Genomic DNA, 22,758 nt, shown 5'->3' with positions numbered 1-22,758 from the left:
AATTAAAAATAGTACCTATTCCAGATGGATGGAAGATGCATTTCCTTTGCCTACACAGTATTTTTTTATTAAACAACAATATTGTTAAGTCAAGCGTGACCCCTTCCAGAAAACGGGTTACATTTTCTCCCATTTTCTGTTTACTTCCTTGTACTCAACCATTCTTCCCATTTATTCTGAAGCCTTTCATCATACTGAAATCAGACTATTAAGCCTACTAGTTACCACGTACCAGTTTTTACATTCTTCTTACAGAAAATATAGTACCTACATTATATATCCTTGAAACACAAGACATGTAATTCTTTTTCCTCCTTCTTCACATACCAGCTTCGCTGACTTAAACAAAACACACTTTTTTTTTTACTGGACCTTTGTTTTTCCCCTTTCTGTTTAAGATTATTTTAGCACCTTTGACTTAAAATACAATGCTTCTGCTACTGTCATGTCTCGGGAGCCCCTGGGGACTCCAGCTTCTCCTGCTCATCCAAATTTGCTCTACTGAAATTGAGAAACATACAGATCTTGTTTGTGTATCCATCTATTTAAATTAAACGGATTGAAAGTTCAAAATTGAATTCAAGTTTGCTTTTTAAACAAGTTCTTGCAACATCCTGATGATTACAACTAATCACCTTTATTGGTTCAGTAATTCTTGGCAAGAGAATGACAATGACAATGTAAATTAATCTTCTGTACCAACCCAACTCTCAGCAGTGTTTCTCTAACAGGAGATCTCTATCCATATTTTAATCACCACCTGCGCTGCTTCTGGCGGATTCCCAACAGCACCCACACTGTCAAAGTAGTTTGGCCTCTGATATTATTTACACTTCTCTTCAGTGTCTAGCTTATTTTTACATCTCTTTTTTGAATAATGTATACCTTATGACAACATATATTCCAGTCACACACAACACACACACATTTTTATCAACTTATGCCTCAAGACAGCTACCAAATATTAAAGGTAGAGGCAACCCCTAGAGCAGCTCTCCATCAGGTTTGGGGCTTTGGGGGTTTCTTTGCTCCAATTTTGGTGGCAGAAGTCCTATCAGAAATGCCAGCGCTTACTTGATATTTGCCTTGTGTTAAGTAAGTAAAATACACAATCAAACCAGAAAGATTTCCTGGATTTCCAGGATTGTTCTCTGCTTTTCCACTATCCTCTGCAAACTCCAGGAATCCCAGCTCCTGAGCAACTTCAGCCCCAGGGGTGGCTCACACCTCCGTGACACATCATTCAGGGTCTTCACACCAGGACTGCTGTAAAAAAAGCTATGTTCTGGGCACTGGAGTTTACCTATCCCATTCACAGCTTAACAAAAGCATTCACCTCCCACTCCATCATGAAAAGCTGTAGGGCCCGAGTATGGGAAGGTCACGAGCTGCGCAAGATCTTAATGTAACAGTGTGAAGCTTGGTCATTCACTCTTTGCAAATAGGTACTGAAGCGTTTCTTTCTCCTCAGCCTGCTTTACATGAAACCTCTCTGTCCCATTGGCAGCAGTTGGTCTTTTTTTATCTGTCCAGCCTTTACAACTCGAAAAGTCCTTTCAGAGGACTCTTTTATAATCGCAGGCACCAATGACAGTTCTACCTATTAGGAAAACTGCAGGTGATGGGGAATTGAGGCAATCCAAAGGCTGTTACTTGCCCTAGGTCAGGTAACACATTGGAAATGGAGCCAGATACACAGACCCAGGCTCCTGCCTCAGTCCGGCAGTCTGGTCATCGGTTACGGTAAAGTGATGTCTGATCTAACCCTACAGCTCTTGGACACTTTTCAGCAGCTGCCGAGACTGTAGAAGAGTATACCCACCAGGAGCCACAGCCTTCTGACCTGACCTGCAGTTGTGAAGGCTACTGATGCTATACATCTTCTCAAGACCACATCTCCTATCAGCTTTGAACAAAGTCACTGGGTCTATGTGGTGGCAAACAATTACAAAGCCATCACATTTTGTCACCGTGTGCCACTGACTTTGAAGGCTAGGTCTGGAGCGCAGCAGCCCAGCCGCTGCGGCTCCACGGGGAAGGCCAGGTTGGTGCTGCGGCTTCTGCCCTCTAGGTACTCCCTGTAGATTTGGCTTATCATCCAAGAACTGCACTCGCTGAGCCCCGCTTAGAAAAACCCTCAATTTCAAAGCTGAATTTGCCCATGCAGGAGAAAAATCCATCTTAGCAACCATCTCAGGCACTCCCTCCCAGAAGAGATCAGCATAACATGAAACTGCTGAGCCTTTCACACAAAGTGCAAAACCCATTTCCTTGGTCTAGGTTTCTTGTATTAAGAGCCTGCAAGTAAGAAGACAGACAGCTACGTAAGTAGTTCTGTTTTTACTAAGTCCATCACCAAGCTATCTGGGCTTGCTGCAATGCACTGATTAAACACTCAAATCGGAGAGAGCTCAGAAGCGATCACTTAAAGGCAAGAGATGCTATAGGGAAATTGTAAAAATGCTCCCATTCTGGAAAGAGGCGTTATTCCCATTTTATAGACAGGACATCTGAGGCAGAAAGTCCCTCTCGGCGACATTAAGCTTTGCTCCTGGCACTCAAGTCTCGGAGCCATTCTGGCTGCTCTGCATTCAGTGAGTCAGTAACCCCAGCAGGAGGTTTAATCCATCACACGGACAATTATTTCTACAGCCAGGCAAGGGAACAGCGTTTAGCAACAGCCAAAGGTTTCTGTAAGGAATTTGTTACCAAATCTCTGGTATGCTAAATTTCTCTGAAATCTGCAGCTGTTCTTCCATCACGACGGCTCCTCTTTGGCCTGACACCTGATGGGGCAATGCATTAAATCTGTACAAACACACCAGAATTCAGGCAGAGATCATCAAAAGTGTTTTAATGATTAAACCATGTCAAACATTAACAATGTAGGTATATTCAGATGAGCCAAGGGTTTATTTCTAGCACATTTAGACAGCCTATTTTGAACATTGTAGCTGCTGTACTGAGCTATGTAAAGACTCTGCAAACCAGTACCTAGAAATGAAGACACACGCACAAGCTTTGATAATGTAAACATAACAGACACTTTCTCCTTCAAAACAAGGAATGAAAACCCACAAGGCTAGTAGAAGAACTTATTAATTCCCTAAGAGATGTGCAAAAATTTTATAAAGATTTCATTTAAAAAAAAATTAAACATGTTAAAACTGGCATTTATATAAATATCAAAAACCAAATAGTTAAACTTGAGCAATGACCAGCAGAATGTCTTGCACAATTCAATTTTTCAGAGCTTAATGAATAAAATATTCATAAGCCAAACTCCACCACGGCAGATACCAGAATACCAGCAATAGATACTGGCTTTGCAACTGACTCCTCATATGTGCAAGGCAAGATTTTACAAGGAGGAGTAACATTAACAAGCACTCGAATCAAATCCTCAGATAACAAGCCAAAACATTACTGGTGATATACACAACTCACATTACAGAAACAGACATCTCCAGCACATTTAGTAACATTTAAAAAACTTTAGGTATGACTTAGACTGTTTAATTTTGCTTGTTTGGGAAAAACATGTTTGTGTCAGGCACATTTTAAAAATGAACATATGCTACATGAAGAACAGTACAGATACCAACTTAAATACAGACAATTCCATCAGAAAAGCATCTTTCTGTCTTCATTTTAAATATGCTTTCGGATATGTCACGGACTTAAACAGTAGCTCCTAAGATGTGGATATGGCTATGGTAACAACACTTGAAATTCTGCCAGTTTCCATATTAAAAACCACTCTTCATTTAGCATTTAAGAATTCCCAGAAATAAGAAAAAGGAAAAAAAAAGAAAAAAAGAGAAAAGATGGGTCCACCCTGTATATACTCTAAACCTTAGAGACAATATTTAAGTCTTACTGGACTGTGTAAGCGCCAATTACTTTTACATTAGTGACATACTTCAAATAAAAAAATAATATCTATTAAAAAGGTAAAATAACTTTCCATCTGGTTTGTGACTGTTTAGTCAGTTAAAGCCAAATATACAAAACTAAACGCGCCATTTCCAATTTCACTGTATCAAGTAAGAGATACGTAACATCGTGTATCACGTACAGAACAGTAAAATGATCAACGGATTCTTCTAAATGACTTTTTAATAAAAAGTCAATCAACTGAAAGTTGAAACATACCCTAATTTTTAAACCGGTAATAAGCTTTGGGCCCTGCTTTTTAATTTAAGGCATGTGTGTTTATCTACTGAAACCAGCATCGTACAAATTACCTCTACAATCACATGCACGATCTACAGTAAAAAAAATGGAGGTTTAGATTACAGTGTTTTCAAATTGTGAATCATAATTCAGCACCTATCATATTGACTAGTAAGGCAACAGCAGTGTCGGATACTACGATAATACTCCCTTCCACAGTCTATAGCGGGGTCAGTGACAGCCCAGAATTATTTTTAAACTTTAACCTACTTTTATGTTCTGTATACAGTTTCTAGGGTGTTTGCACTGGTTAAGTCCTACATAAATCACACTATTCTAGGCAGGAATAGTTACAGTAGCCGTTAGAGTATTAGTGCACAACTCTTATTGTGCTTACAATCAGATGATTTTGTTGTTGGGGTCATCAAAACGGTTTTTCAGTTTGGTCTTCAATCCTTCCTTTGTTTCCTTTGTTTCACATTGTTCTCAAGGGAAGAAAAGCTGTTTGTGTACCCATTCACGGTGGCCGTAGAGCCGTTCTGATACTCTTTCCTCCTCGAAGATGCCTTCTTGTTGTAAGTCTAGAATATACGGAAAGACACATGGTTTTGCTTAAATAGATATAAATAACTGCTTCCTGGCAGTAACTCAAGAAACACAAAAGTAAACTTGCATCCATCATTTTTAAAGACCTTCTGCCAGTGTCTAACAAGCTTTAACATCTTTTGTGTATGAGGCTATACTATGCCTTTTATTCGTCACAGGAAGAGAATTAGTTCACTGGAAAAGAAAAAGGCTTGCTAGTATGATGGTAGCATTGGTAGCGTTATGTTAACAGTAAATTAGAAACAAGGGAAGTGATTTTACGAGCAGATTATGGCAGAAGAATATACTCAAAATGACAAGTGAGGAAGGAGGTTTGATGCACTGCAGGTGACTATCTCAAACAAAGCCAGAAGAAGTGAGTAAACAAGAACAGTGAGGGAAGTTCAGAGACAGAAATGTGAAAGGAATTTGCAACGGCTGACATGGGAAGCAAAAACTAACAGGATCGGGGAGGCTCGGGACACCAAAAAAAAATACAGACAGTGAAAAAATATGAATTAGTCTTTGTCAACGGGGCTCAGTCGCCTTACAAGAGCGTGTTTCCCAAAATATGTGTGTGTGAAAGTTAAATGGTTAAATTGATGAAGAAAGTCAAGTAATATCTGTAATACACTATCATGTTTAATTAGCATGTTCAAACGCAGCAAGCGGACTGATTTTAAGAAGTACCGGAAGCTCAGCTAGGGAAGCCTGCTATGTTTCCCCCCATGAATCACTCTTACCAGACCCAAAATGCTCAAATCTTGCAAGAGATGTTTAAAATATGTAACAGAGTTTGCTTGTTTGGGGGCAGTAGGCTGTGTTGGTTTGATTTTCTGAAGATGGTACATCTTTGCACAGAGACTGATTAGGAACTACTCAGAACAACACATACCAAGCCTGGATCTGTTCAGACATGAAATCAATTTTGTAGAAACAATTCAAAATGTTAATTTTCCATATGGAACTACAAACAAATGCCTGTAAAGGTGAGCCAAAACCAGTTTTCTGTATGTTGGGTGTTTGCAAGTTTCCCTGGATATAAAACAAGCATCTCCCCTTGTAAGAGCTATAGTGAACGATTCCTTTGGGTGCTTCACAGGTTCACAGGCTGCTGTTTTGTTTCAGACTGGAAAGCTGTTTCTTATATAAAAGCCCTTCCTCTCCCTTATCTGCAGTTAAAATTGCATTAGTAAAATGCCTTTTTGTGCCATTCTGCTTACTGAAATTACTAATAGTTCTGAATTATGGATACAAAACATCAGAAGCTTCCAAATTTGAGGGCAGACCAACAAGTATAGTACTTTAAGAGCCTGTGCATATTACTGGAAGATAGCAAAGGGCTATTTCAAGCATATCTTTCCGTAAAGCAGCTTTCCAATGAGCTACAGCCAGCAGAATGCTACAAAGAGTTGATGAGTATTACTTTTACCTGAATGTAGAAATTTGTGAAAAGGATAATCAAAGAAATCATATAAGAAATCTGGAAATACAGCCACCCCTGAGGAAATGCACATGGCCAAACAACACCGCAGCTGGTCTGGAAGATTGTCAGGACAAACTGAGTCTGGGGAGAGAAAAAAAGAGAAATGGAGCACATTAATGCAAGGAGGAAAAAAGCCATTAGTGACCAAAATCTCATTAGTTATTTCCAAAACAAGTCAAAAATATGTAATACTGTGTGTTTGACAAGTTTATCTTCTCTGTCTTACTAACAGTGCAAACCTGAGTTAGCAGACATTCAGGTTGTGGTATTCTGTTGTTTTATTTGTTTTATTTGATTAATATCGTTCCATTTTAGAGCATTAGAGTAACTTATGTAGAATTAATTTATAAATATACTAAGGAACAAATATCACCTTCTCCCCAGTGAGAGCTCATCAGGGTTTGACTCTACCAGCTAAACAGAGTAGATCTGCATCTCCCTGCTTCGGTTGCGAAAGATTTGGGGTAACTGAGTCTACAGACAGATCCTGCAATCCTCTCCCCCAGACAGGAGCTGCCCAACATACGGCTCCGGCGTAAGAATTTTTAGGGTAAAGGCTGCAGGGAAGCTGGGGAGGCAGGGAGGGGGACTGGGGTTTAATTATCTTAAATTATCTCCTTTGGAAAAACACAGTTTGGGCTGAAGTGCTGCAGAGGGCCTTAGGCAAAATTCATCTTTACATGAAGGCTACCAGATTAGGGAATGTTTATTTGAAAAGGGAAAGACCGTTCTGTTATTTTGCTGCCCTAACAGCTATGCAGGCAGAGCAGGCAGGGAAGTGAAAGCAGCTGTGACAATAGCCAGGGGAGCAGCCGAAGCACTGAGACACTCGTGTTCTGTAGCACTCAACCAACCAGGATGAAGAATTGGGACTAAATCTGGAAGGAAAAAAACATACAAAGCAAAACAACCCCACCAAAAAACAATGAACCTCACTGCTACAATACTTAGCCATCCTTCAGGAAGGAAGAGTGCTAAGGAAAAAAGATTTTGAGAACCAACACTTTGAATTCCTGGTCATCACCAGCAAATGTTATTAAATCTATTCACAGCTCTGAGGGGTTGCTAAGTGGGGAGAGGGAGGAAAAAAAGAAAAAAAAAAAAAAAAAAAAAGAAAAAATCTCTCTCTAGGCTTCAGTTTCCCCACCTACAAAAAGGGGAAGACAGAACACCCACGCACATTTCCTTGTGGTGTTCTGACATATTATACACATTGAAATCTGGTTCTCATGCAGTATCACTACAGCATGTGCCATATTGCTTAATTTTGTTGCTCTTTTCACCTCCAGTACACAGCATTCAGGCTTCATCACTGTAAACACAGGAAACAATACAAACGGATGCAAGGACTCCAACACAGAATTACAAGAGAAAAAAATCTGCCCGTTTAAAGTGCAGAAGGAGACCAGAAATATTGAACAGTTTTTAATAAACCATTTGAAACTGCATGCAAAAGTGAGACAGAAAAGCCATTGTCCCGCAGGACTAGAATGAAGGGCCTTGTTAGCTGTGGACTGTGTTGCACTTGGTTTCTGGTCTGTCATCTCAACATCAGCCTGAGCAACCAAGCACAGAGAAGAACGCGTTAGCTCAAGCAGGCTTGGAAGAAAAGCTTCTCCCTCCTCCCTGGTTAACGAGTCCCAGAAAACCCAGCGCTGTGCCTCCCGAATACATCTAGCCACACAACATGGGGAGGTGGAGAAAGATCCCATTGATCTCAGCACCGATTCTGTACACCACCAGTCCCCAGGTCCCCATCGTCCTGAAAACAGAGCAAACGGAGGTGCAGAAGTTGGATTTCTAAGGTGATTTAGGCACTTAAAGATGTAAAAGGTACTAGCCTTCATTCCCCCTTCTTCTAGCCCCTGCCAAAATCTTCTACTTCAGCAAAGGCAAGAGGGCCTCATCATGAATACAAGAGCCTGCTAAAGCACTGAAGAGCTAATCACTCACCAGCTGCCCCTGAGTGATGTACTTCTTCCACCACAGATAAGGACGCATTGCTGGAACAGCAGACAATCCGTAGTAGGAGTACATGAGGACGTGGATAAAGCTGTTCAGTGTGGCACCAAAGTAAGCTAAAAAAAGGGCAAAGGAAAAAGAAAGTACATTGCATTACCAGGAACACGCTGTTTCATGAATCTTACGAAAATAACAAGTTCAAAATGTTACTACTTAAAATACGATTTTTCTTAGAAGAAAGGCAAGAGTCCACTCCCCTGATTTTTTTTCTGTTCAGCCAACAGAGTAGCTGAGCTGCTTTTCAGCTGTGCACTTTATACCAGCCTTCTGGTTTTGTTTCCTTGGTTTATTTTTTTTCACATCTACATTCCAGCTTCTCAAGGGAACTGAGGAAGCTGATAAAAAGGAGGCACGTAAACATGCCCAACAATCGATAGCTTCACCCATCTAATTTTAGGCTTATTTTACTTCCTTCCAGGCAGGAGCCTGTTTTGTCATTTATAACCAAAAGCAACAGGTATCTTCAGAAACTGCAAGTTAGCCATTTTATTTGTCCTTGTTTATAGCATCTTTAGTCATTAAAGAAACTTTTAGCGTAATACCAAACTGCATAGAACTGTGATGACCAAGCAGAACATAAAGCTTGGGAAGGAAGAAGAAAAACACATCACCAGAAACAGCACAAAAGTATTTTCAAGACCACACAAACACAACATAGACTCCAAGTATCTGCACTTTTGACTGTTGTATAAACAGGGATTGACTTCCTTGGAGGAGATGTTGGTTCCAGATGTACACTTTTTATAAGTTCAGCATTACTCACTGTTGTGCTGACAATACAAAACAAATACGAGTTTCTATGTTGTTTGGTTCAGAAAGCAGACCAGCCTTCCTGAGCAACCTCTCGGTCTGTACTGCTGGTAGTTCACATCTGCTGGATTTGACAAGGTTTCTCTTGGATGAGTGTTCAACAAAGCCAGTATCTATAAGCTGCACATCTGAACCACAACTAAGCCACGCTAATGCAGTTAGGAAACTAGATGCCAGCTAAAAGCAATGAAATTAAAGAATCAAAGCAAGATAGCCAGAGGTTAGCAGGATTTAGACAAGACAGACATGGAAATCTTCCACTTAAGATGTATTTGGTCAAGTTCATTAGTGCTCAGGGGACAAGATTTTAATTGAAATAATTTGTTATGGCTACTGGTATAGTGAGATTAAATTAAGAAGGTAACATCTCAAGTGAACTTGACAGATACAAGGATAAGAGTCACTATTAGCCATCTTGCAGCTGAAACAAGCTTCTGGTCCTGACTTGGAAAAGAGTATTGTTTCATTAGAGGGTCTGCAACCACTACAAAACAGAAAAAACAAGGTTGACAGGTATCAGATCTGGACTACTGCAGCCGATAAATGTCACACTGCCACGCAAATTCTGCAAACTACATTCGCACGCCTTTTCTAGAGGCTCTGCAGGCAGCTTAATACCTGCAGCTATCTGCAACAGCTGCAATTCAGCAAAGCCGTTTAATATGGGACAGAACAAATCCTGCAGCTGAAGGTACCAGAGATGTTTGGTTTGACCAGAAGAAAACTAAAACGAGGTCCTTGTTGCAAGCATTCCTCACCATAACCCAGTACTTACAGTGACCACAAGGCACCCAGTTCATAACAAACCACCAAATGTTCAGCATTGTTGCATGGTGGTAGACATGCAGAACAGTGATCTGATGATTATTTTTCCGCAAAATGAAAAAGAAGGTATCCATGAACTCAATGAGTTTGGAGAAATAGTACCACCAGAGGACACGTATGATCTAGAAAGGAGAAAACAAATTTTAGAAGCATTGCGCATTGTGGGGGCTTTCAACCCTTTTGCTATCTAAGTAATTAAAATCCAGATTCTGTCCTGCACTACTTGGATTGAAGACACTGCTGAGATCTTCTGTAACGCTTCAGCCTCAGGTCTCTCCATAGATCGAGATACAAACCCATAGCTACAGCTGAAAACAAGATGGCAAAAACTGTTTTATGAGGTTATTGCTGTGCACCTGGGGTGTCCTGGGAGAAACAAGAAAATATTTAACCAGAGTTGGTCCCGCAGTGCTCTCTGTAAAGGAGAGGCCTGAACAGAGACCAGAAGAAATCATCACCACATCTCAGAAAGAGAAGGGGAGTCACAACACACAGTGGCTGGATACAGTCTGAAGACCAAGTCCTTGTTTTTTGACCTGGGAACACTTGAAAATTTACAGATAATTACTCACCAAAATACCAACCATGAATATATTGTAGATTAACTATCATGTTTGACAATGCATCGTCCATTGTATTGTAAAAGGAGGGAAAAAGGCATATAGTTTGAACAAAATCCACATAACCAATACTGTTCTGCTCTCCACTTACACACAAGCGGACAATTTGAAACGTTATTAGCTGTAAGTCTCAATTACGTTACCTTCATATCGGCTTCTCCTCCACTGTGTGTATCCTGACAGAAGAAATTGTATCCTCCTTCCCATACTCCTGTCACCAGCTGAGAAGATCAAAGAATAAAGTGTCATTTGGGGAGAAGGCTGCACCCCGGGGCACGTGCAAACCTCGACGGCGGCTCTGCCGAGACATCTGGTGTCAAGGGATTCATGGGCACCCGAGTGCAGCATTAAGTTGAATTCAAGCTCCAAGCGGTGATTGAATCAGAAATTCTTCCAATTGGGGTATACCAGAATAAAAATAGGAGGTAGCATCTTATCCCCACTTATCCCATATAGCGTGTGTGTTTTGCACAGACATATTCTAGACAGATCCTTAAGAAATATCTTTCCTTCTTAGCTGATGATCTAATTGCTGAACAAAGTGAACGACCAAAGAAGAGTAAGGTTTTTTTCCTGATTATTTTCGGAAAGAAAAAGTTATATTTTTAGGAAATTTTATACACAGAGATCTGAGTACATTTTTTTCAATTTTTTTTCAAATCTTCAGCTTCGCTATCCTTAACAGCTAATACCTGACGTTTTACCACATTTTGATTCTTCAAGATCTTTTTAAATAATTCACTCATGCCGAGTACATTACATCCTTCCCAGCACAAGTGACTTCCTCTGCAGGATACGCTGTTGCCTGCCTGACTTCCTGGCATAACAAATAACACCTCAAACATGAAAAAATTTACTTTTAAGAGTAGTGACCAGCTATTAGTCATGAGAGGATGACTGGGAGCCCATTGCTGAAGGAGAAACCTCCGGAGAAGCAAGAGGCAAGCTGGATGTCCACGTCCCACCCTTTCATGAGTGGGAGATGGAGGGGCAGGTTGAGGGTGGGACAGGAGGAGGGAGTGGGTGCAAGGACAGGAGGGAGCCCCCCTGCCCCTTTAATATGACAACAGAAGGGATCGCTGGATGGTGTTTACAAAGATGTTTTTCCTCTTGGAAATAGCATGAGGAGAGGAGTAACAAATTTAGATGATTCCCAGGTGAAAAAAGAATTGTTAGGTATCCCAAAAAAACGATTTAAAGGCAGAGACAGATATTCTTCACAAGCAAGTTGTGTGATTTTGGCCTTATCTACGCTCATGCAGGATAAAAAAAAGCTTTGCAAAGCCACAGTAAAAAACTCTTTGTACCATACGTCATTTAAAATGATCACTTGATTAAAATACTACAATAACTGGTATGATTAAGTGCTGCTCAGAACTGTGAATAAGAAGCTAATTCTAAAAAGTACAATAAAGATCATCACTTAACTGATCTACCTTTTCCTAATGTTATTTCTTTCATGGCTCATTTTCCCCCTAAATTAGCTTTTAAAATACCCAGTCAGCCTAGGTCATTATTTCTGACCTTCTGAGATAGTATTGCCACCATTTAGAAAGAGAAAAAAAAGAGACATCTAGTTATATCATAACATGTAGACCTGGAATTATCTCGTGTATTAGAGATAAATCAATACCACCCTGCCACAGTGAGAGCAGGGCAGCCATGCACATTGACAGCAGACTCAAGCAATTTCTCTATCCAAGCAGCAAAGGGAACGCAGCCACGGGAGGACTCCTCTCCCCGCCGTAAGGAAGACACTGATTTGCAAAGCACACCAGTTTAAAAGCAGTACCCTGCTAAAGTACCAGCTACGTCCCGGAGCAAGCTTTTGGCTGTGTGGCTTCACAAGCGCCCGCCAGTCCCTCAGACAGAAGACCACATTGTGCCATGATCGTGTTGTTAAGAGCTTACAGATGTTTTCATACAGTTCTCATAGTTCAAGGAAGTGTTAGGAATAGAGGGATAATCACAATGTTTATATTGTAATTAATACAAAACAGCATCCATCACTAATCCTGCGGTCCGTAAACTTCTCCCAAGGAAAGGCTGGCATAGTGAAACCCAAAGAGCTTTTTCTGCAAGTGATACAGGTTCACTACCTAAAGCGTAATGCAACCAAAGGTGTCTGGATGGATCCCACCTCTCTGAAGGGCAAAGGCATCAGTGTGCCTATAGGCAGCTTCAGCTAAACCCGAGTACACCCTCGCTTCCAGAAGATCATATAATAATATGCTAGGAGTTCTAATACTCTCACAGCTACAGGTGTTTAAATGATAGAAGCAAAGCAGTATTTGTAGGAAATGGTAACATCTTTTATCATACAAATAGTTAGCATAGTTACAAAAATAATTTAATCCCTCCCTTTCCAGAAGGAACTAGATGGTGAAAAGCTGCTACTGCTGCCCATGAACTGCTGCTGGTGCCCACAAACCTTGCTTGGTGCAACGTACAACACACACAGATAATCCTTTTTCCAAGTTAGCTTGGAAAAAGCTGCTCCTTTGCCTCACATCACTATTTCTTGCACCCACAATACTTTCAGCACACGCTGGAGGGCTTCAGAAAACAAAACCAATGGGCCACTCTGAGACCTGACCACGAATGGTTCCCAAATGGCTCTGTTATGCACGGGGCTGGGCGTACAGCACCAAGGAGCTGCTGACGTGCCACCTAGAAAGCAATAAACAGAGGTGTTATAAATTGCCAGCTAGTGCATTTAAGTCATTGCTTATGCTTGTTGTGGTCTGCTTCCAGGATAGCCAGAGTTTCTAACCCCTCCTTACAGCTACTCTACAGCAGGTCTCAACTCGCCCGGCACTCCTTATCCTCCCAGCGACGGGCTGGTGGCTCCTCAGCCACCCCAGGCTTGAGACAACCTTTCCCTGCCCACCGTCCCTAGGAAGTCCTTCATCTTCAGGTTGGCAGGAGCCCAGGCTTGCTAATGGCGTTGCTGATGCGCAACCACAGGCGTATCTTCTCTCGAGAAATTAACCTGTCTCGAAAAGGCTGACTACAGTCATTTTCACCAGAGTACATGATTTTTAAATGACACAAAGAGACAGCTCCTTCATAACCCAATTAAAATGGTACTCAAAGTCAACGTTAAGTCCTTCGACTCTGGGGAAAACCCTGCAGCTCAAAGTTGCTTTTGTGTTCAAGCAACTCTTACTTCCTTCCCCTGCATTGAAATTTTCTTTTTTTAATGTTGCTTTCATTTTGTAATCGTGTTGCTGAATTCTTTAAAACGTCATAGCATGTTCCTCTTTATAAACTCTGCTACCAAAATAAACCAGCACACTAACACCGGTCTGACCGGGTTGTAGGAGAGGCGTTACTGGGGAGGATTTTGTTTTCTCATGATAAAACGGAAGTCTGAGACTGGCTGGAGAGGGACTAATAAGGGACGCAGCACTGCATCACGCTGTCAAGGCGTGATGGGTTTCCGAGCTTCAAAACAGAGAGACACTAAAGTGAAAAGAAGCAGAAGTTCACAGTTTGGTCAACGAAAGCAAACGCCTGCAGAGATATGAAATTTTATCTTTACATGAATGCAGTCACCTCAAGACAGAGATAAGGGCTTCGGGACCTGCAGAGAGAGAAAGGGGAGAGGCAAGAGCAGCCTGGCAGCGAGCTGCCACCCACGGCTCACATGCCACGGCACCTCTTCACCGAGTCCCCTCCTTCCTAAAACAGGGTGCTGCTCTTAGGATGCTTTTCCTACAGCATATGCTACACCTCCCTCACCAGGAAAATCTGAGACTTTCCTCAGGCTAATTCAGTAGGGAATTAATTTTTCAGATGAAGAAAGAAGACAGGAAAGAGATCACTTAGAAAGTGAGCCTTCATCACTGACCAATTTTCTTGAATGTAAGTCTGGGTGGTCCAGATTACTTGGCTAGTTTTGCTAACAAAGACACCCAAAATAAAATAGATCTGCGTGCCGTAAAACTGGGTATCTGGCACTCTCCCTGCTTTGCCAAATTACCCAGCCCAGACTCGAGTAGAGAGCCATGGGCGCTACTCACAGCGTCGCGAGACAACTTGACTCATGATCCGAGAGCAGAGCAACGACACGGGTGGAAGCAGTGCTGCCTCTGCTGCTCTAGCTGTTCCCACAGCGCTTTCAGATACAGCTGTGCCAGCCAGCAGGCAATTAACCCATGTTCTATAACCCCTCTGCCAGCCGCCCTGCTGCGCGCCTTCTCCACCACACAGAGGCCACCCCTGGCTGCCCCAAGCCAGGAATGTTATTTCCCCTCCAAGTCCAAGCACTGTAAATGTATATAGAATAAAACATTGTTGTTTCCCTCTAATGAGCATCCCCTCTTCCTGAGGGCGTGACGATGCCTGCCACTGCAGGGTCAGCCTGGAGGAACCTCTCCCGCTCCCCGAGGTCTGTCTTGCCTTTTATATTGCCTAGGATAAGCACAGACCACTACTCTGTTCTGCTGGTACCGGAAGCCAGCCTGGTCATTAAATGCCCAAATAAATAATTTATAGCAAATACACACAGAAGCTACTATCTTAGGATTTCCAAATAAGAGGTATAAAATTTCTAGTGATTTAAAAATAAGGTTATATCACATTACATCAGTAGACCAAATGATGCAAAATTTTTTCCCTACGTTATTGCATATAAACATTCACATGAAAAGGTCAGAAAACCAAGTAGGTCATCTTTCTCACCCTAGTTGGGAGGATGCCTCACTTTAACATCTTGTTTTGGTCATATAATATTTAAATTGAGCTGTGATGCTATGAATCATGACCCGAACCACCACAGCTATAATTCAGGAAAAACTCCAAAGCAGGGTTTCAGGTATATCGTATGCAAGCTATTAAAGTAGCTTATTTTCAGACAGGTTACTAAACAAGTTCATAAGTGGTAACGTTTTATGACTTTCCTTAAACTAGGACAGTTTAACCCATCTGAAACTCAAAGTGACAACAAGGAAGAGAACAGGGAGTAGCATCTCTTTTTTGAATGCTCCTCTTCACCATTTTATCTTAAAAGAGAGTACATGTACTATAAAGTGCTACTGATGTATGGCTAATCCTTCAAAGCCAAATTTCCATGACTGACGTGATCCGAGCGAGGGTATCGCCTGCTTTGCAGTGACACAGGTAACTGCGGAGGCACTACAGCTAGAGAACGTACCTGGAGGTGCAGGAAGCTGATTTTTGTCCCTATCACCTGGCCCTTTGGCTCTCTCCCTGCAAACATCAAGCAGCGCAGTGTTATGTCAGCACGGCTCTCTACTTGGCAGCATTTTTAGGGGATCAGTCCCTTCTTGCAGGACATTGCTTGCCCTCACGTCTACCTTGTAAGTGCTGTTAAACACATTTCGTTGCAACTACCATGAGTTTACTAAGTCTTCACAATACGGTAGCTTTGTGTATTCCCATTTATAAAGAAAAAGTATATTTACAACAATACCAATGAACACTTCCATATAGGTAACGTTACATTAAGAGCAAGATTTACTTCGATGTAAAGTGTTTCACTATATAGGAAGGAGGAGCCTTAATATTCAGTGTATTTTAGTTGTCTCATTCCTTCACAATGTAAGGGCTATTCAGCTGGTTACCAGTATGAGGACTTCTTCAGCATGCAACAAATAGTCCTTTCTTGGTAATCAGTTCATTGTTAGCGAGAAAAGTCTGTGTATATAAAGGCATTTATGAGATCAACAGTTCAGATCTTTTCTATTGTTTAAATTTATTAGCAGGTTTTGTAACATGGCAGAATGTTACAATAATTTCCATTTGGAAACTGTGAGTATTATTCCAAGTATTCAAGGAAAAAAGACTGGCTATCCTGAGAGTTTTATCCATACTTAGTAAAACGGAAGAAAAGTCTGCACTTGTAAACCCCTAACAACATAATTGGAGGTTAAAACAATAGATTATTATATAATTATAAATAATGTCTGCATAAAATAATGGCCCATGAAGTCCACAGCAACACTACTTTTAGACAAATTAAACAGATCAACACACAAATTTTTCTAGATTATAACATGCTGACAGGGAGGTTAGAAATGTAAGCGTATTAAGAATACGAATTGTTCCAAGTACCTATTGAATTCAAAACTGCTCCCCCCCGAAGCATTAAGTTCTTAATAACCCAACTCAGTAATTTTTGACTAGACAATTCACTACACAAGAGAAATCACTTCCTATCTAAACACTCATCTTGTAAAACACTACGGAATTAACTACAAACTTAAAGGAGAATTACAGCTCGCATATACTTCTACGCAAATACAAAAAAAAAAAAAAAAAAAGAGATTAGTAGTTTTAGCTCTAGCTTGTAATTGCATGTTGAAAATGAAATCTCTCCTTACAGAAAGGAGAAACACTTTTGGCTAAAAGCAAGCCAGAGTATTCTGTATATTAGAGCCACACACACAATCATTTTCTGACCACATTCTTATTTACACTGCCATAGTTCTTCATTTTCACTTTAATCAAAAACATACAATTCTGAGTAAAAGCAGCTAAAGTGCTCTCTGGGAAGTGGAAAACTTTATACTGCCTAAATCTTTGCTTTGTTAGGAAAGAAAATAAGTCCACAGAAAGTCCAATACAGTTTGAAATGTATTTGTATGTTCAGATTTTAACTTCCAAGAAACAGATGAATCACAATGGCGTTGATGCAATTGTTTCAGCAAAACTAGGAGGGCACAAAAAAAGCTAGTGCAGGCTTACAGAAATAGATGCTAAGAGTGCGTGCATGATAAATAAAACACATTTTGCACTCCAAAACAGGCCGTAGTTTTGCTGCTGAGTACTTTGTACAATCCACCAGCACAATCACGTTGAACCTGACTTCTAGGCAAGGAGGAGTTACTGGAGGAGTAGCCAGGTTCATGCTGAAAGATCAGGCCTTCGTTTGCACTGAGCAAGAAGTGCATTTCAAACATTGCTAATCAAGGTCAGCATAGATGTTTAAGGGAAGGTTTGTTTCATACCATCCTTACAAGTAACAACATTACAACTACAGTTTTCTCCCCTGAGAAGAGACATTAAAGAACGGTTGCAACATTTCTGCAGGTGTTTCCCCAGGTTTAGGAGGACTGTCCTCATACATCATTTTCAACATAAGCCAATATAATTAAAAGAGAATCTGCAAAATAACCCCAACGCAACCCCTTTTCTCCTACCTCATAAAACATATACAGGGAAAGCAGTGTAAGTCCAAGGTTGTAGACCACTAGAATACCCCTGCACGAGAACGGTTGCTGATTCCGCATGTACTTTGGTCCTAGCCATACGATTAGTAAGTACAAGACTGAGAAGATAAAGGTAGGCGTATAGTTCTCCAGAAGAAGCCATCCTTTTACTCTGGGGTCTGAAACAAACAAACAAGCAAAAACATGCAAACACTTAGATTTTGTAAGGGGAAGAGTTCAATGCATCCAGAAAAAGCTGTACCCAAAATGCTTCTAGTGCTGGAACTACCGGAGAAAGACGAAGGAAGAGCCGCAAGCCCTTTTATTAAGGGCCACATTGCTCATTACAAAAAACTTTCACAAACAAGATTTTAGTTATACAGTTGTTAAAGAAAACAGAAATAATCCTCTTCCTAAGGCAAAGATATTCCTAAATTATTACCACTATTATTTTTAAATACTCATTCCCATTCAGAATCGTCATCCATCCTGAATACCACAAATGAGTTTAAATTATAAGGAAAAGCTTCAGTGACCCTCTCCCCCTTATTCTCTCAAATCAATGTTTCCCAATAATACACATCTTACTTCCTCACAAGAGCCAGCGAAGCTAAGAGTGAAGCAGATACCTTTGTGGTTATCAGTGCACGATCCTGATAATTATTTTCTAATCAGTATTAATCCAATAGACTTACGTATGTGCTACTCAGGAGGATTAAGTTTTGGAGTACTTGTATGAGCAATGAAACACAAAGCAGTCAGTCCAGTCTGACTAACCAGTCCGGTCGGCAACACGTCGACTGCTCAGGAAAAGCACATAAACCACCCCGAATGAGAGGGTTTCAAGGGAACACTTGGGACAAGTGCTTGATCCTTTTGAACCACAGCTGTGTTGTCCATACCCAGCAACAGCACGGTATTTCACTCCTCTCACTCATGTCGGCCCAAAGGACTGAAACCAAGTTTACCAAACCATCAATGAACAATTCAAGTATTGCTGGCATTCACAGCCCTGACTTAATTTTAAAGGAGTCATATGTGGTTCCTGCGTGTAAGAAACGAGGCCTTAAAACATAGGTTGGGAAGTAGTTAAGAAAGCTGGGGAATTGTTTGGATTTGCCACCTTTATCGTTCATTATTTTTAAGACACGGCAAATATAGACCATACGCCAGCACATGCAATAAGTTATATCAGAACATCCAGACTAAATTAAACAGGCTTAGTATGAAGAAGGGGGCAACAAGGGCACCGAGCTACTAAAAGCAAATGGAAAACACATTTTGAAGGGTCAGAGGCTTGTGCAACCTCCTGTGGACTTTGTCCTGCGAGGAAGCGGCACTACCACCAGAGTTTCACTGGGTCAAAGAAAGAGGCAGAAAAGACGCTACTGAAGCAATCAGAGGAGGAAAGCACATGCCACCGAGCAGCACTGCTATGCACACTCCGTACGGGATGCTGACATTTAATCCCCCCTGGTCAGGACCCGGTGGAACAGGTGCCACTGCCTCTCCCTTCCTCACGCTGACCAGGATTGTTGTTCACCACCTGTAGACTTTTTCCCAGTGAAAAACTTACCAAAACCATTGTTTCTTTGAAAAGAATGGTTTCAAAGAAGCAATGCTTTCCAAAAACTACAGATTTTTTTCAGTGAAAAATTCCTTAGCAGCTCTAGTTATGAGGGCAAGAGTATTTTTATTTCATCAAATGCAAACAAAAACATTTTTTTAAATAAAAACTATTATTAAATTCTAAAAAAAAAAAAGAAAAAGGCAGCAAAGATCTGAGTGAGATAAGTCATTCACTAAGACTAACAACACGAGCTTAACTGATAGTAAGAAGAATAGCACCTACAATTGTCATAGCTGAAAAATTAGCAGCTCTTAGGTCAAAAGATCAGAAGCATTGAATACACTTTTTTGTTTATTACAGAATCATACATTTTGATGCTTTGCAGATACTAAAGAAAGTAGTCACCTGTCAATGTCAGGATGTTAGAGGAAAGCTGTTTCTTATGCTCTAGTATCTGCACTTTAATATCAGCTTTATGTATTTAATTTTTGACAAATCTTACCTCTGGGTCCAAGCCAAACATCAAGGTAGCTATTGATTGTTTTATCCAGAAGTTCCATTCTACAACGTACTGAAATGGAAAGAAGAGGAGAAAGTTAGTTCTTCAGCTCATGAAAATAGTTTAATGATCTGAATACCATCTGTTAGGGTCAACAAAGAAAATACTAATGTGCAAAAATTGCAGCAGACATTACCAGCACATATAAAGCACATAAAGCTTATTTTAGTCTCAGAGAGCCACTGGTGTAAGAGCAGTATTTCCCACTGAAGTATTCAATCATGGATCTAGATAAACAGGAGCTTAAAATAATGAGTTCAGATTAATCTGAATTTCTTTTTCATTCTGTATTTTGTAAGTGCAAATACAGGGTGACATCTTGCAAGATTCCTCTGCAAGGAGGAGAAGGAGGAGGACTGGACCTTGAGAAAGCCAGCAACATCGAAATTCTCAAATAAATACTATGAAGCTCTTTTAACAAAGAACCTTGAATAGCTGGGGATGAGGAGGAGGAAAGGGAAAAAAGTGACAACTGGCTCTGCTATCGCTTTTGTGGATAGGTGACCCATTACAGCTCTGATTAACAGCCCATGAAATCAAGAGATCAACAGCCACCGAATGACAGATGGCTGCAGAGGCAAGGGAGAAAACATTGCAGTTCGTGGCATGAGCATCTCCAGATCCAGAAACTGCTTATTGTAAGACATTACCAGATAAAACTCATCCAACACCAGTAGAGTGACGCAAGTTTCATCTGTCAGCTCCTCACAGGCCCAGTATTTACTGGTAGCACCTGGTATATATACTGCAGTACGTAAGTCGCTGTACTTCCCTAAGCTTAAAGCAGGAAAGAAGTAGCAACACTTTCCGTGAGCAGGGACAACTGTACATGAGGCCGTTCTCAAGAGAAGAGGAAGTAATTTTCTTCTTGATTAAAAAAACCAAACAAAAAAACCCTTCCAATTTCCTCTTTTCTGGCCAGAACTGTACTGAACTTTCTCTAAAATAATTTTATCCATTTTTAATAGGGTAGTTTTCACTTCTTGATGTTTCTCCCCCCTGAAATACTAGTATTAACAGCAATTTTTAGTTATGGGGAAATAACGTAAGCTGTCAATATACCCACAGCACAACGGAAACGATTACGCGAGTTTACATGTAGTTGCTAACAACAAAAAAGTTAATCTCTTTTTTTTTTCAATTCTAGCTAAAGAGACATCTCTCTTCCACCTGTGAAAACCCTGTCTCTAAGGGATTTCTGATTTATGCAAGTAAAATGAATAGTAGGTCCTCTGGTTTTAGTCAGCTGGGACTGACACCTCCATTCCTTTCGAGTCCAGCAAGAAAAGCCAAGCAGGATGCAAACGACATCCTCTCCCCAGTCCAAAGCGGGACTGGGAGCCACCCAGCTCCCGCAGGGGCTTCAGCTTCTCATGGGACCAAGAAAATACCGCGGGCTTGGATACGTGCATTTACAGCCCCCCCAACCCATCGTTTCCCGGGGGGCTCTCCGGGACATGTGCAGAAGAGGACTTTCCCTTCCACATGCATCAAGTCTTTGTACCGCTTTGGACTACACAAAGGCACAGAAACTTCCCTGGAATCTGGTCACCAGGCACAAACAAAAGAGCTTCGTTAAAATAACCACGAGTGTTAAAAGTCTTTTGCAGTCCTGATTCATACTGGTTTTATTTTCCGACTGAAGAAGCCCAGCCCAAATAAGTACACACCTCACAAGAAGGTGCATTTTTGGACTTACGTCACCTCACCAGCTATGACACACAAACCGTGAGTGCTTGCGTGAACGGCCACAGCACTGGCACGCTGGTGTCCTAGGAATAAGGAAATTTAACCAAGAAGCCTGTGCTGTGCTACCAGAAGCATGAGCATCAGGAAGACTGTGAGAAATGAGTACATGATTTCCAAGTTATCCAGAGCAAGCTCTTCTTTTTTTTTTTTCCACCTTTTTTAATCTGTCAGCTATTAAATATCACCAGGAACAGCACTCCCCAGCAGATAATTCATTTTGTTGCCTGAAATCCCCACTTACTCAATTTGTCTGTCGCTCCTTTGATCCAGTACCGATTGATTTAGTTACGCAGCACTGCATCATCCAATAACCCAGCATCTGCGCCTGAATTCAACTCCCCTTTTTGCAGAGGAAGACTTCAGATGGGAGAGTTTGTTTCAAGAACAAAGGTTCATTACACAAAAACATACAAAAAAGCTTAATTCAGAACTGACTTGTTATATACTGTAGTTTGCTGGACACTGAAAATGCAGGTATGTAAATGAAACAACTAAGAAAGCAGAAACAAACTCTGCCTAACTATAGCAAAGACAGCAAGAAATGAAACTCCATGTTCAACCCTTCCATACAATTGGAAGAAAAACTCATTCCCCAAGAGGAGGAGGCTTTCTGCAGAGGTCTTAGCTTTTTTGGGCTGCTACCCCAAAGCAGCTTTTTGTGCCAGCATTATCAGACAGCAGATTGTAAAAGGGACAGCGAAGGAAGAACTACTCCGGGTGTCAATTTCCAGAATTTGTAGAAAAAGAAATTGTTTCAAAAGGAACTCATTTGTGTAACAGAAAAACAGAAGGAAACAATCTGCTTTTGTTCCAGAGGGGGTCATGTGAAAATGCATCAAGTCTCCTGCCAACAGCCACACAACATTAAACACTGCTTCAATGGCAGCAACTACAAGGGTTCTTTTTTAATTAGAATAGTTTCCCAATTCAGAGGAACATCGACTCCCAGAAAAATTAAACCAGTGGCCATTTGAAACACTGTAATCGGCATGTTTCCTCATACTGGAAGTAAGCAAATTCTGCAGCTGACCACACACACGAGCAAATCACTAGCAACCCTCCTTTACCTAGAATTCATCCCACAGCAAGGCACACTATTCATAGAATCATAGAACCAGAGAATAGTTTGGGCTGGAAGGGACCTTTAAACGACATCTAGTCCAACACCCCTGCTGTGGGCA

At 41.0% G+C, this 22,758-nt stretch overlaps 1 protein-coding gene across 1 annotated transcript; it reads right to left on the bottom strand.

Moving 5' to 3' along the window:
- Positions 1-2,827: 2,827 nt before the first annotated feature.
- On the bottom strand, positions 2,828-19,837 carry ELOVL5 (ELOVL fatty acid elongase 5). The gene is made up of 7 exons (XM_009586910.1): positions 19,772-19,837; positions 17,691-17,878; positions 10,668-10,745; positions 9,855-10,026; positions 8,201-8,325; positions 6,194-6,328; positions 2,828-4,757 (listed from the first exon to the last, which is right to left on the bottom strand). The coding sequence occupies exons 1-7, from the start codon at positions 19,827-19,829 to the stop codon at positions 4,626-4,628; spliced, it is 888 nt and encodes a 295-aa protein (XP_009585205.1). The 5' UTR covers positions 19,830-19,837; the 3' UTR covers positions 2,828-4,625.
- Positions 19,838-22,758: the final 2,921 nt, after the last annotated feature.

Source organism: Fulmarus glacialis, unplaced genomic scaffold (assembly GCF_000690835.1).
Source record: "Fulmarus glacialis isolate BGI_N327 unplaced genomic scaffold, ASM69083v1 scaffold6701, whole genome shotgun sequence".
NCBI lineage: Eukaryota > Metazoa > Chordata > Aves > Procellariiformes > Procellariidae > Fulmarus > Fulmarus glacialis.
Note: the sequence above shows the minus strand (reverse complement) of the source record. Positions and strands in the feature narration are given on the sequence as shown.